Source organism: Cryptotermes secundus, unplaced genomic scaffold (assembly GCF_002891405.2).
Source record: "Cryptotermes secundus unplaced genomic scaffold, Csec_1.0 scaffold508, whole genome shotgun sequence".
In the NCBI taxonomy this organism is placed as follows: Eukaryota; Metazoa; Arthropoda; class Insecta; order Blattodea; family Kalotermitidae; genus Cryptotermes; species Cryptotermes secundus.
Genome location: NW_019733326.1, coordinates 1,219,814 through 1,233,498, shown reverse-complemented (window position 1 = coordinate 1,233,498; position 13,685 = coordinate 1,219,814). Strand labels below are relative to the sequence as shown.

The 13,685-nt window shown below is 39.5% G+C and overlaps 2 protein-coding genes across 12 annotated transcripts in view; one reads left to right on the top strand and one right to left on the bottom strand.

The window, feature by feature from the left end:
* LOC111867983 (brachyurin) overlaps window positions 1-4,084 on the top strand; it is a 36,581-nt gene extending 32,497 nt beyond the window's left edge. The window contains exon 7 of the mRNA XM_023858251.2: window positions 3,662-4,084. Coding sequence (XP_023714019.1) covers window positions 3,662-3,835 — 174 coding nt within the window. The 3' untranslated portion in view covers window positions 3,836-4,084. The remainder of the gene's footprint in view (window positions 1-3,661) is intronic.
* Window positions 4,085-10,994: 6,910 nt separating this feature from the next.
* LOC111867990 (protein split ends) overlaps window positions 10,995-13,685 on the bottom strand; it is a 67,405-nt gene continuing 64,714 nt past the window's right edge. For all 11 annotated transcript variants that reach the window (XM_023858290.2, XM_023858297.2, XM_023858300.2 and 8 more), the window contains one exon: window positions 10,995-11,883. In XM_023858290.2, the coding sequence (XP_023714058.1) occupies window positions 11,806-11,883 (78 nt within the window). In that variant the 3' untranslated portion in view covers window positions 10,995-11,805. The remainder of the gene's footprint in view (window positions 11,884-13,685) is intronic.

Here is a 13,685-nt window from a genome sequence, read left to right as displayed (position 1 = left end):
AACCAGCGAATGCAAAAATATTTCAAGTGTTACAAGCAGGAATGATTTTATAATGCACAACTACTCTTTCAAGAAGCGGAAAACAATTTTTACAGCGAGCATCAAAATTATAAGAAACTGTAACTCGTTTGTTTAAGCATTTTCAAATCTTACACTATAATGTGACAGTGTTCTTTGCTGATTAAAACAAAGTTAATTCCATTCATTTATCATAAAAATATATTAGATAAAGAATTTTTTAATACAATGTAAGCATCCTAACAGGAACAGACATTTAAATGCAAAGCAGCAATGGGCATTTAAATGAGCACTGGCAGTGGGCATTTAAATAAACTCTGGCCAGCTCAAGCTACCACCATTTAAAAAATCCAGAACTTAAGGTTAACATAGGGTTTTGCAGACTGGTTCAACTGAAATGAAAGCAAGCAGTGTTAAGTTTTTACCAACATGTAGTGGCAACTCTCATTCTACTTGAACAGAACTTCATAATTGATTACTGTAAAAATGAACTGCTATAAGTGACCAACTTCTGCCTTCACTGAATCTTCACATATTGCACAAAAAATTTTTTTGAAAGTTTCTGAAGTTCATCTTCAAAATTAAAAGAAATTATACAATTTATTCTAACCTGGAAATTTCTTTCAGTTGTCAGTCTGTTGAAGAAGGAATTCAGTATATCACTTGTATACCATTCTGAAAACAGTTTGCTGCGCTGTAATTCACTATCCACTTTCAGCATATCACACTACTACTCTTACAACGTGTAATGCACAGGATTTTCTTCTGTCTATATTTGTACATTTCGTGTCCTGACAGGACCATTAGGACAAACACACATTTTACTGGTTATGAATAGCAGCCATGAATTCACAGCTTTGTCATGCAGTTTGCAGCAACCATATAAAAACTTGAATTCATGCTGCATCATCTGATTGTTTCAGTTCATGCACATTCGTTATCTTACATGGGTGAAATGTAATTCATCTTAGAACAGTGACAGAAGATCTGAATAAAACGCCACATTTTTATGCCTCAACAATTTACAAAGACTGCTCTTTGACCATACCTAAATGTCTTGAATTTTTCCTTCAGTTAGCATATTCTCCTTCAATTGTTTCTTTTTGCTACAACTTGAATCTGTGGTTCACAATTTATTGATAAGCTCTGATACATATCACTTTGTGAGAGCTCATTCCAGTATTTNCTTGCTCGGAGATGACCAAAGAGAAAACCGCGTGAATGTTTGCCGCGACTTGAAGAGTGAAGTGCAGTTTTCCCTAACAGAAAGCAAAATTTCACGCACACTCTTTGTTCCTTCTGGTCGGCCATCTCACTAATCGCCAAAGGGTTGAAACAGGAACGCACACAACAGAGCACCACAGACAAACCACTTAACTCAGACTGACGCCAGCTCACTAACAGTCGCGGGAGACCCCCAGCTAACACCACCTAGCAGCACAACTCGTAACTACAAAGCATGCGCGCGCAACAGGTCGGTTCTGGTTATTTTTGTGTCCCCCTTCGTATATATACTGGCGTTTTTACTGCATCTTCTTGTTCACAAGCAGACCAGCAGGAGAACAGTTATATAACAATCATATTTCTCTCTGGTTATGGAGGCAGAGGTCTCCCAAACATTTGAAATTCACGCCATACTGATGTGGCTAATGACCTAAGATTATAGTAGACCCCTAATTACCCAGGTTGTATGGGAAATTATTTGCTCATGTAATGGAAACCCTGCATAATCAGTAAAAGCAATATGTGCCTAACTTATGAATTTGGATGAGGCATATATTTATAAGTGTATTTTACTCTTAACACTGTTGGTAGACATGTGAGTGTAGTTTCTGTAAAGCTCTTGTGCCACTTCTACAAATCAAAAACAGTCCCAACAAAGAGAATCTTCTCGAGTTTTGAAGTACATATTCAAATGCAAACAAAACTCCCTTCATTTTGTAATTTCTCCTTATAAAAAACAATTTCATATGAAGTTTACCTTTTGCCACTGGACACACCAGACAATTTTCTTAACAAATGCCCCTAGATAATCCACCCCTAGTTGTGAGTCTGCTGTACTTCATTGTATTCAATTGTCAAAAGAACTTCAAATCTCATAATGTAATTTCTGTTAACTCTCTCAGAATGGACTAAGTTTGAACTCTCATATATTAAAAGTCTAGTATATGGAACGTGACTTATCATCAGTACAACAGTTTAGGCTGAATGTTGTTCAGAGCCAGTCAGGACAAATTGTCACAAAGTATTTCCTTAAAATTTATTTGAATATCATCATTTCATTTACCTATGATCTTCACAAGATTTGTCTGCTCAAACTACATATACAAGTACAAACTAGATGCACTGCTGCTTACTGCCCTTGAGGCAGACACCCTATTATTTCAACACAATTTACAATTCATTATTTTATGAAAGTTTGTTATTCAGAATTGACAGTTGAAACAGCGTTCTCCTCTCAAGAGAAGTGATCCACGTTGTGAAATATACATATTCATACCAGTTGCTGTTTGAATGAATCCATTCTACCTACAACACTTGGCTTGAAATTAAAGTACCTTCATTTGTTCTCTGTGACAGTTATTCCCAGTGTCATCTTTCTGGAAAATACAGAAATCTAAGATTCTCATGATCCCTCTCTACCTTCAGTCTACAGCTGTGGATACCTTATGTACTACCTAAGAATATCATAATGCTTTGGTTGAGAGACATTGCTTTATCACTTTATTCATTTCAGAGGCATATTGACAGCAGAGGGTATTACTGTCAAACTCTTTTATGAGATTAGATTTTTTTCTTGTGATTGATGGAGTATACAGCATCCTCTTAAGAGTAACAGACAGGGCTGGTACTACAGCACAGGCAATTCAAGCAGCTGTGTGGAGTGCAAAGATTCTAGGGGATGGAGCATTTTACAGGCCCTCTCCTTTCTTTCTTTTGCTTCTTGTAAAATTAAAATTCATTTCTGCTGAGCTTGTTCACATCATGATTATTAATGTGCAGTAGTCTAAACAAGTTTTGCAACAGGGTGGCTTCTCAGAGGCCCTTGTCAGACTGGGATTGGATAACTGACCCAGGTAAAAAAGGTGAAGCTATCCCTGTAACTGGCCATGGAGGCCCACATGGTTGCGAGATGTTGAGGCTCTGACATTTTCTAGAAAATAGGCTCACATATGGCAGTGAGGTTGTCAGCCTTATGTACCAGCCATCCTTTACCCCCAGGAAAATTCCTGGTACTCATTTCTGTTAGAGGCTGAGTCGACCCCAGGGCCATTGTGTGGCTGGAAGGATTAGGTCAATTGAAAAATCCAATGACCTCATTGGAAATGAAACCCAGAACCTTCAGGCCTGTAGCATAGTGCCTCAACCAATGCGTGCCCAATAATTGATCCAGTAACAGTCTAAGAGTTGGGGTAATTGGAAGTTGCTCTCCCCATGCCAATACAGAATGTCCAACAATGAATAACACTATCTTAGGAATTAATGACACCAATGACTACTTTCATCAGATTGTCTGGATATTCCATGTGAAGTTGAGGTCTTTTGGGAGCGAAATTTCTCATTACCCAAAGTAACATTTAGGCTTGTTACAGCTGTGCTCGCAGACACAAAGAGACTAAAGCTATTGGTCATAATGTTTCAGGGAGATAGTGGTGGTGCTTTGGTGCTCAATAATGGTGACAGCTACTTGCAGATTGGAGTGGTGAGTTTTGTGTCCTCCCTTGGATGCGCCAGTGGTTACCCTTCAGGCTATGCCCGCGTCACATCGTTCCTGAACTGGATCTCTGACAACACTGGAATTAAGATTGATGAATAAGAAAAGCAGAGTGGCAAAATGACTAAGAAATACAATATTGCTGATATTCAGTATTTATGAATATTAATATGGTCTGTCCAGAATGTAAAAGGTCTGATTCTGTGTTTTCTTCCTGTTAAGATGTGTCAGGAAGTGGCATGGAAATAAATACACAGAAAACGTTTATGCTAAACCCCCACAATTTTTTACTTGAATGATAAGATTGTTACCAACTAAGATTTTCAGTACATCTACAGAGATTCTATAGTGTGTTTATGATGGTGTATAACACTCGGAATTACTGGGTTTTGGGGCTTTTTCCATCATCCAATGTTCTCTAGATATTTTAGAATAACATACCATGGAAAAAGTCTGAAAACCCACTAATTCTGAATCTGCAGAGATGTTCATAGAGACAGATCGCTTTAAGAATTTAATTTATATACGTATCATTACGTATTTAGTAATTTGGTCCATAATAATACCATTTTCATAAAAAACAGGAACAGAACTAGTGATATCTTTAATTACTGCTTCCATCTTCAGAGCTGTAAGGCTAGCAGATAAATGCAGCATATGCCTCTGAAACATTGGTACTCACCTGCCAGACTACATGGCATCATACCTTAGAAGACTATAATATATGTAATTTCATGAATTTATTCATCTCCTAATTTCATTATGAATATCAATTATACCTTCTTTTCTACCCTGAGATGGAGGCAGTAGGTTCCTCTGAAATGTTGGTACCTGTCCACCAGACTACATGATGTCACATTCCAAAAGACAGTAATCTTCACATTCATGCCATGAGAACCATAAATCTCTCAAAGACTACTTACTTAGAGGAAGTGATGCTCTGTAGACCAGTGCATCTCCTACTTCCCCACTAACCTATTCTTTACCTGATATATGCAGCAAAGTTCTAGATATATCAAGTTACACTTCAGAACAGTTAAAGGTTGTGCAGTAGTGTAGTTGGTAGAGGCACTATGCTACAAGCCGGAAGGTCGCGGGTTCAAGTCCCGATGAGGTCATTGGGTTTTCAGTTGACCTAATCCTTCCAGCTGCACTATGGCCCTAGTGTTGACTCAGCCTCTAACAGAAATGAGTACCAGGAATTAATCAAATAATTTCCTTGGGAGTAAAGCGCAGCCAGTGTGTACGGCTGACAACCTTACCACCATCTTTGAGCTGACTGTCTAGATAATGTGGGACCCTCAACGTCTCACAACCTTATGGGCCTTCATGGCCTGTTACAGGTATAGCTTTACCTTTTTTTTCCCCCCTTCTTCTTCTTCTTCTTCTTCTTCTTCTTCTTCTTCTTCCTCCCCCCCAGACTAGACCATACTGAGGATGATAATATTATGAAAGGAGTGAAATTACAATCAGTGTAAAATAAAACAGATGGCCACAGACAAAAGTGGATAAATATGAATACAATGACTCATGAAATAATATCAAAACATATTCTGCAGTATAAACTAAAATGATGCAAAAAAGACTGGGGAGGAACTTGTGAAAGGTAGAATGTGTATGTGAAGTTGGAACAGGCTTTTAGAAGGTGAAGATAAAAATAACTGTAAAGTTGTCCCTGTACATAATTATGAGTAATTAAGCACCATGCTATTATGATGAATGGGGGAGTATAGCTCCACCAATCTTGGACCTCCACACTAAATAGAGGTGAGTGATAAGCTTCATGCCCCAACCACTTTACTCCAAGGAAAGGGCCCCTGGTACCTATCAGATAGGATGCTGGGTAAGCCCTAGAGCCAGCCTCAAAGCTCCAGAGTAAAAAAAAAAAACTTGTCCCTGCCATCCAGGCTCTAGCCTCTTTCTATATTAACTTAGTTATCCCAGCTCATTTCAAAACATTTCTTTTTCTCACGTCTGCAACTGTCATCTTAGAGGATTCCTAGTAGCAGACAGTATTATGGAACCATGGCTTATGCAGAGGATTGGCCACTTCCAATTGTAGCATCTTGAATCAAAACACTGAACTATTTGCTATGATGGTTAAGAGGCTGCAGCATCTATACACTTCCTTAATTATCATTGCTAACCATAATTATGGTGATAATGATAAAGTTAACCATGTTAGGTGGATCCCTTGTCACCACGGCATGGCGCGTCCTCAGGTTGCAGAAAGAGATTCCCTCCAGATATGGAAGGTGGCTGCAAATATAGTGAAGCAGTCACAGACAGCCAACAAGGGGTTGTCCTCCAGCTTGGGAGGTTGGGTGTGGAGCTAACAACCTCTCACTGTGAAAAATAAGCTTGTTATGAAAGACCACAAGAAGCCTCAGACCTGGACGGATTCCTTGGATAAACGACCTAAGCAAAAGAAAATGGATATGAGATTTGGTACTTAGAATGTTAGAATATAGGGCAGGTTTGCTCAGGGCAGTGGCAGAAGAAATCTCAGAATAAAAGTTAGATTTAGTGGGAGTACAGGAGGTCAGATGGGACAGAGACAAATATACATTTTTCTATGGAAATGGGAATGAAAATCATGAATTTGGTACAGGTTTCTTTGTACATAAGAAAATCATATCAGCAGTTAAGAGGGCAGATGTCGTATGTAATACTAAGAGGTCACTGGTGTGATATTGTTCTGAATCTTCATGCCCCAACAAAGAACAAAATTGATGATATGAAGGACAGGATCTATAAAGAAGAAGAACATGTATTTGATAAATTCCCCAAATACCATATGAAAATATTGTTAATTTCAATGCCAAAGTAGGTAGGGAAGACATTGTCAAACCAACAATTGGGAATGAGAGTTTACATGAAATTAGTAATGATAATGGAGTTAGAGTAGTAAACTTTGCAACATCAAAAAACATCTTACTGTCAAAAGTACAATGTTACCACATCGTAACATCCATAAATTTACTTGGACATCTAATGGTAAGATGCACAACCAAATTGACCATATTTTGACAGACAGGAGATGGCATTCAAGTATACTTGGATGTCCAATCATTCAGGGCAGCAGATTGTGATACTAACCACCATCTGCTGGTGGCAAAAGTTAGGGAGACACTAGCAGTGAGTAAACAAACAGAACTAAATTTTATCTAATATTCTTTTCTCGAGGTTAAGACCATGGATAGATGAAATTATTGGAGATCATCAGTGTGGGTTTCGGCACTACAGATGAACCACGATAAAATCTTTGCATTTGCCAGATACTGGAGAAGAAATGGGAGTACAATGAGACAAAAAAAGAAGTTTGCAGGGACCAAATTCAGAGAGTAGGGCAGTTGGGGGACAACAGCCGTCTTGTGCTTCACAAAAAATTCATGGATGAGGAGCAACGTGTGAGCAGGTGCAATGTCATGGTGCAGCATCCAGGTCTTGTTTCTCCACCCCTCAGGCCCCTTCCTTTGCTCTGCCTCCCTCAAACGCTTCATGACCTCGAAGTAAAACTGTCCATTGACTGTCTGACCACGTGGAACAAACTCAGGATGAACGCCCTTCCCATAAAAAACAATCAACAACACCTTCTCATTTGATTGACTCTGACATGCTTTTTTTTTTTTGGTCATGCAGACGATTCATCTTTTGTTTCAATATCGCACCCGTACACCCACTTTTCATCACCTGTTACATTTTTCAGAAAGTTTTCATCGGCATTTGAACAATCAAACAACTCCTGACTGATGGTGGCACGGTTCGCTTTTTGCTCATCTATCAAAAGATGTGGCACAAATTTTGCAGCAACACAACGCATCTCCAGTTTTTTGGTCAAAATTGTGTGGCACAAACTTTTACTGATGCCTACTTCTTCAGAAACTTCACGGACAATTAGGCAGCGATTTTCACGAATCACAGCACTCACTTTCTCAACATGATCATCACCCGTTGACGTTGAAGGCCATCCAGGTTTGGGATCGTCTTCGGTGGACGTTCCACCCAGGCAGATTGGGCAGGTGGCAGGTTAAGGCTAAAGGTCACCGCTACACAGTGCCACTGTCGCGAGTCACCTGTGTTGGCGCCCCATTTAACAAGTTCAGTTTCTTTGGACAGACCACGTATCTTCTAAAATTTTAAGTCTAAGAAGAAAACGAAAAGAGTACTGAGTGAAAAGCTTATTTTGACCTGTTTCATAGAAATATGGGTACATTAACCACAAAGTGCCTAAATTATATCCAAAACAAACATCTCCTGAAGCGAATTTACTGGGCCGTGGTCTCGCAGAGGTTGCGAACCACTGTCCTAAAGCACTACTCGGAGAGAAAACTGGAAATTAACTAGAACATTATTCTGTTGGTCCTTTCCATATGCAATTAGGAAATGGTTGAAAAAATATTCACAAAAACTTCTATCCTGATCCCAGAATCTGAGATGGAGAAAGCAGCACTGCTGAAACTGACAGGCATGTCCAAAGTAATAAACCCAAATATTTACAATCAGACTGCATGCAATTTCATTTTTACTTTCATGACACTTTGAGGGCATAATCAAGGAAAATAAAATGTAACAAAGGAAAATCAGTTATTTAAACATATGGGGAATAAAAACTGCAACCAAGGTGGTCAAAACGAATTCATAATACTGAACCAAGAGTCATACCACGTTATACTTAAGGAACCACTGCCTTAGAACAAACATCACGTTTTCCCAGTGTGATAAATAAGACAGTTTGAGTGTTTGGCCTTCAAAACTGAACATCTTTTGAGTTACTACGTCAACATTATGTCAACTAGTAGATTCCAAAGGTTTCTGACAATGGTGTATAACATTCAGAATAACTCGGTTTTTGGACTCTGCCCATTGTCGGTATTCTAAACTCTACACTACTCTGTTGGGTCCCTTAGAAAGAACTAACCTCAATCAGTGGATCTGTTTCTGTCCTCAGGTGAAGGGGGAGACACCTACTTTGTTGGGTCCCTTAGAAAGAGCTAACCTCAATCAGTGGATTTGTTTCTGTCCTCAGGTGAAGGGGGAGACACCTACTTTGTTGGGTCCCTTAGAAAGAGCTAACCTCAATCAGTGGATCTGTTTCTGTCCTCAGGTGAGGGGGGGAGACGCCTACTCTGTTGGGTCCCTTAGAAAGAGCTAACCTCAATCAGTGGATCTGTTTCTGTCCTCAGGTGAAGGGGGAGACACTTACTTTGTTGGGTCCCTTAGAAAGAGCCAGTCTCAATCAGTGGATCTGTTTCTGTCCTCAGGTGAGGGGGAGATGCCTACTCTGTTGGGTCCCTTAGAAAGAGCTAGCCTCAATCAGTGGATCTGTTTCTGTCCTCAGGTGAGGGGGGAGACGCCTACTCTGTTGGGTCCCTTAGAAAGAACTAACCTCCACTGACTGAGATTAGCTCTTTCTGAGGAACCCAAAACAGTGTCTCCCCCCCTCACCTGAGGATAGAAACAGATCCAGTTTCTGAAATGTTGTGTTCTCTAAGTCTTACAATACTGGACAATGGACAGTCCAAACACCTAGTAATTCTGATTATGTTAACTGAATCTCAATGCAAAACAATGTCTGTTCTTCCACTGCATAATAAAGGCAAAGGCAAAACTGTCCCTGCAAGCACCACACAATTAAGACAGGTGGAGGAGTAGAGGTAGTGTTCCATATATTCTTACCCTTGGCATAAGATGCTGGTGATCCAGATTCATGCCCCAGGAAAAGAGCCCCTAGTACCCAGTGGACTGGAACAACTTCTACCCTCCCTAAGCTCTAAGGCTGCTGCTGGGTTCACTGTGTCAATGATCTTGAAATGGTGCCCTTCAGAGAGCCCTGACCATTTTACAGCCAAAACCATCCTCAAAGAGGCCCACCTTATATACAAGCAAAAAACTCCTATTCTATCCCTAGGAACTGAAAAGGAATGTGGTACAAGAATTCATCTCCCTGTCCACATTTCCCACACATGCTACTTTCCAAGAGACCCATAATATGTACATTCTCCTTCAGCATACAGAAGCCAATCAACATTCTAGCTGCAGCCAATGGGCCTCTTGGCAGTTTATCCAAAACCCTCCACAGAGGGTCTCCAAATGCCTCACACCCAGTATAGCAGCCCATGTCGGTGTGACCCTCACTCCACCACTTCTTAATCTCAGCACACAGTCAGACTGAAATATACCGGTCTGATAGGAAGCTAGGTGGGCCCCAGAGCCAGTCCAGACACTGTGAAGGGGAGGAAAATCTATTGACCCTGCTGGGAATTGAACACATATTCCTCAGTTGTCCAGCCTGTAGTCTAGTCACTATACTGATTACATAATTAGTGGTATTTGGCCATCAACACAGCAATGAAAATAAGCCAATCGAACTGCTCGCATTGGTTTTATTTGATAGTTTCTACATGTTTCGGTCCACATTTGATGAGCAGTACTAATATGGATCCATATTAGGACAGTTCAGTAACAGGAGACACAAGACTGCTTGAAGATGGTCACATACATGGACCGAAAGATGTACCAACTATCAAATAAAACCAATGTGAGCAGCTCGACTGGTTTATTTTTATTGTTGTGTTGATGGCCACACACCACTAATCATGTCATACAACAGGATGCAAACAGTGAAGATGATTACATAATAAATTATTCCTAAATGTATGACAATGAGATGCAACTTGGTTCTATACAAGATCATCAGAAGCCATTCTGATCATCCTCATCCTTAGGTCTTCACACTTTTTGGCGAGTTACTTTACAACAGCTGTCAGTATACATAGCATTACCAGGCAGATGACAAATGAGGGACGAACTGAAAAGGACTTGGATGGAGGCCATCCTGGTGTGAGTAAGGAAAATTGTGGGGGGGGGGAAACCCTGTCAGGATAGCCAGTGCACCAGCCAAGACCTGGGCCAAGCACATCCAAAAATCTGAGCTCAGAGCACTGCCACTGTGTCAATCTCTTCAGTCTTGGATTTTCACAGTTTTTGTATCTAATGTGCAACTCTCGCTTTGAGTACATTGAAGCTGTTCCTACATTTCAGCATACATCAAGGCTGCACAAAATGTAACAAAATGGTGAAACACTGCAACATATGACAGGGCTAAACCCAAAGCCAAAATTATTCACTCTGATAAGTTTTAGAGTAATTACACAAGATATACTATATTGAAGTCCAGAAATAAGACAGTATCACAGGAAGGTTTATTTGCAATGGGTTGGCCTCCTGTAAACATAACACACTTAATTAATATAAATGCTAAGGTAAAATCCTCAGCATGATGCTGAGGAAAAAAATAATATTTTTATTATTTATTTGAAAACGTCTGTAAAATGTAACAAGACGATGACAACTTTACACATTACAGAATAATGTTTTGATGAAGGATAAACTCTGCATATATATATATATATATATGTATATAATTTGCTTTACACAACACAAGTAAAGAAAGAAATACAAAAGAAATAGGGATTGGACAATGTAGGTCTCATAAGGAGCCATTACATTCAACATCATCTGCTCCCATAGGCATTTCAAAATAATACAAATTTCATATTCTGGTCTTCCTCTCACCAGATCTGTGTCAAGTTACATCATCAAATACTAAAATGAACGTTCTTTCAACACTTATAAGGAATATTTATCTTCTGTACACACTAAAATCTCTTTTGTAATTAAGAAAAATCTGATGACACTGCTGAATTCCACACACGCATTCATTCATATTCATTCATACCTGTTTCCACTTTTATATTCTTGTAATTCGGGGTTATTAGCATTCTCTTGCTGTGATAACTGTACGTAGGAAACATTTACCACTTCTGCGCTGCAATTATGGTACATAGCTCGTCTACAGTGTTGCTGAAAGAGAGGATTTATATAGGTGGGAGACGAATCCTACTTACAAAGCCACATTAACAAAACTTCATGATTCTTTATGCTCAAAAAGGAAAGAAAGTTTCCTCTGAAATCTACAAAAACAGTTTCTTACACACACAGTAAATATCACAAGTTATGCATTTAGTTCTGCGGTTAACTCATGATGTCAGTTTCAAAGTCATTCATATTTATGACGCCACCTTGTTCTGCGACTGCTGTTCCATCTTGTCAATTTCAGCCCACGATGTCCGAACAGATCGAAACAGCTGCAAAATAAAATAATTTTATTAATTCCACTTCTTTTCAAACTCTTGACTTGAATGACAACATTTTATATCAACTAGAAGATGGTTTATCAAACTGTGGGTCATGAACCCTGATGGGGTCCACACAACATACTGTAAGATTTAAAACATATGCATAGTTCTGGTAAGTCAGAATGCAAGATTTAATACAGTGGCATTTGGAATATGTGGCTGCAGCTAGCAAAACATTTCACAGACTTCCCCCCACCCCCCATATCTTAACACACAATAAACAGCTTATTGTAGGTGCAGAGGGGTTGTAGAGCCACAACAATCTACACACCTATACTTTTCACTGACTGGAATCAGATCAGTTAAGTTTCTAATTATTTTGGGGGAGGAGTGGTGTCAGAAAGTTTGAGAACCACTGCCTCAAGAAGCTACTTCGAATTACTATTATCAATAACAGTTGTATCTTCTAGGCACAGTTCACACTCCCAAAGGCCTACTCCCGGTCCTTATTCTGACACAGACAAATCTGCTCAACTTCTACAATATGCTAAGAGATGTTTCTATTTTTTAATTTATGCTTTTATTTTATTTTTCAGCCTACTTTCCTTAACCTAAAAAATAAAAGGAGACTTATGAAATCACCTTGCTATCTGTTGTCTGTGCCCCCTCCACACAACCCTAAAAGCCAGAAGAGATGGCCACTGCTACGAAACAGTTCAGTAAACATGTTCCCATGGCACTGAATACAAGCGCAACACTAAAACTGTGAGATGTGGTGTTTTGTTTCCTATGCAGCCATGACATATCCAATACTCAATGTAGACAACTGGTTACCAGAACTTCTCAATTTTAAGATTAGTGGTGATGGATGGGAACCCAGAAGCTTCTGAATACTAGGCTCTCTGCTACAGTACTGACATACTACAGTCAGGAGGATTTCTTTTGGCCAGTCACGATCATTCTTTCACCTGACACTACTGATCTGAAGGGCCACATTGCTACAAGCAATCTCAGGGAGCAGAAAAAAGTGGTAGGGCAGGTGAAGGGGTGATACCCTTCACTAGCAAAAGAAGTCTCCAGCTACTACATAGTATTCAAAAGTTCCTCAGCTGATCCCAACTGTCATCACAGATTTTCATTTCATGCATCCTGTTGCGTTATAATATACAATTTCTTTATTAAAACTGTCACAACATAACTTCATTAAGGACACAAAATCAGAAAAACCAACAACTCGCTCAATGATGTAAAGCATCACTCGAAGAATTTTATTCTTGTTTTATAACTTCTTTCTTCCCCCCCCCTGGCACTACAGCCCCAGTGGGCCTAGACCTACCTCCATGAACTCTGTTCACTTCAGTTTTTCTAGATCTTACACATATGGTAGGACTCCTTGGGCGAGTGATCAGCTCGTCGCAAGGCCGCTACCTGTAGACAAACACAGAAAAACGCACACACACATCCATGCTGTGAGTGGGATTTGAACCCATGATCCCGGCTTCCGAGCCTTAGACCTCTCAGCTAAACTTTTGTTTTATATAGTATAATTTGTATTTTATTTTTACACCAAGTATTTTAATATCATTAATATTATTGTATCCAATTTTACTAGTACTGCAGTTCAGTGGTGTATATGTTAGCCACATATCTGCCTGATGATAGCTTTTAATAGCTGAAACATGTAGCAGAGCCAACTTGGCACTGACCTTAATATAGTTGTGTTGTGACAGTTTCAATAAAGAAATTGTCATTACAGATTTGAACATATTGTGACATGTTGCGCAATGGAGGACAAACCCTCCCTCCCCCAG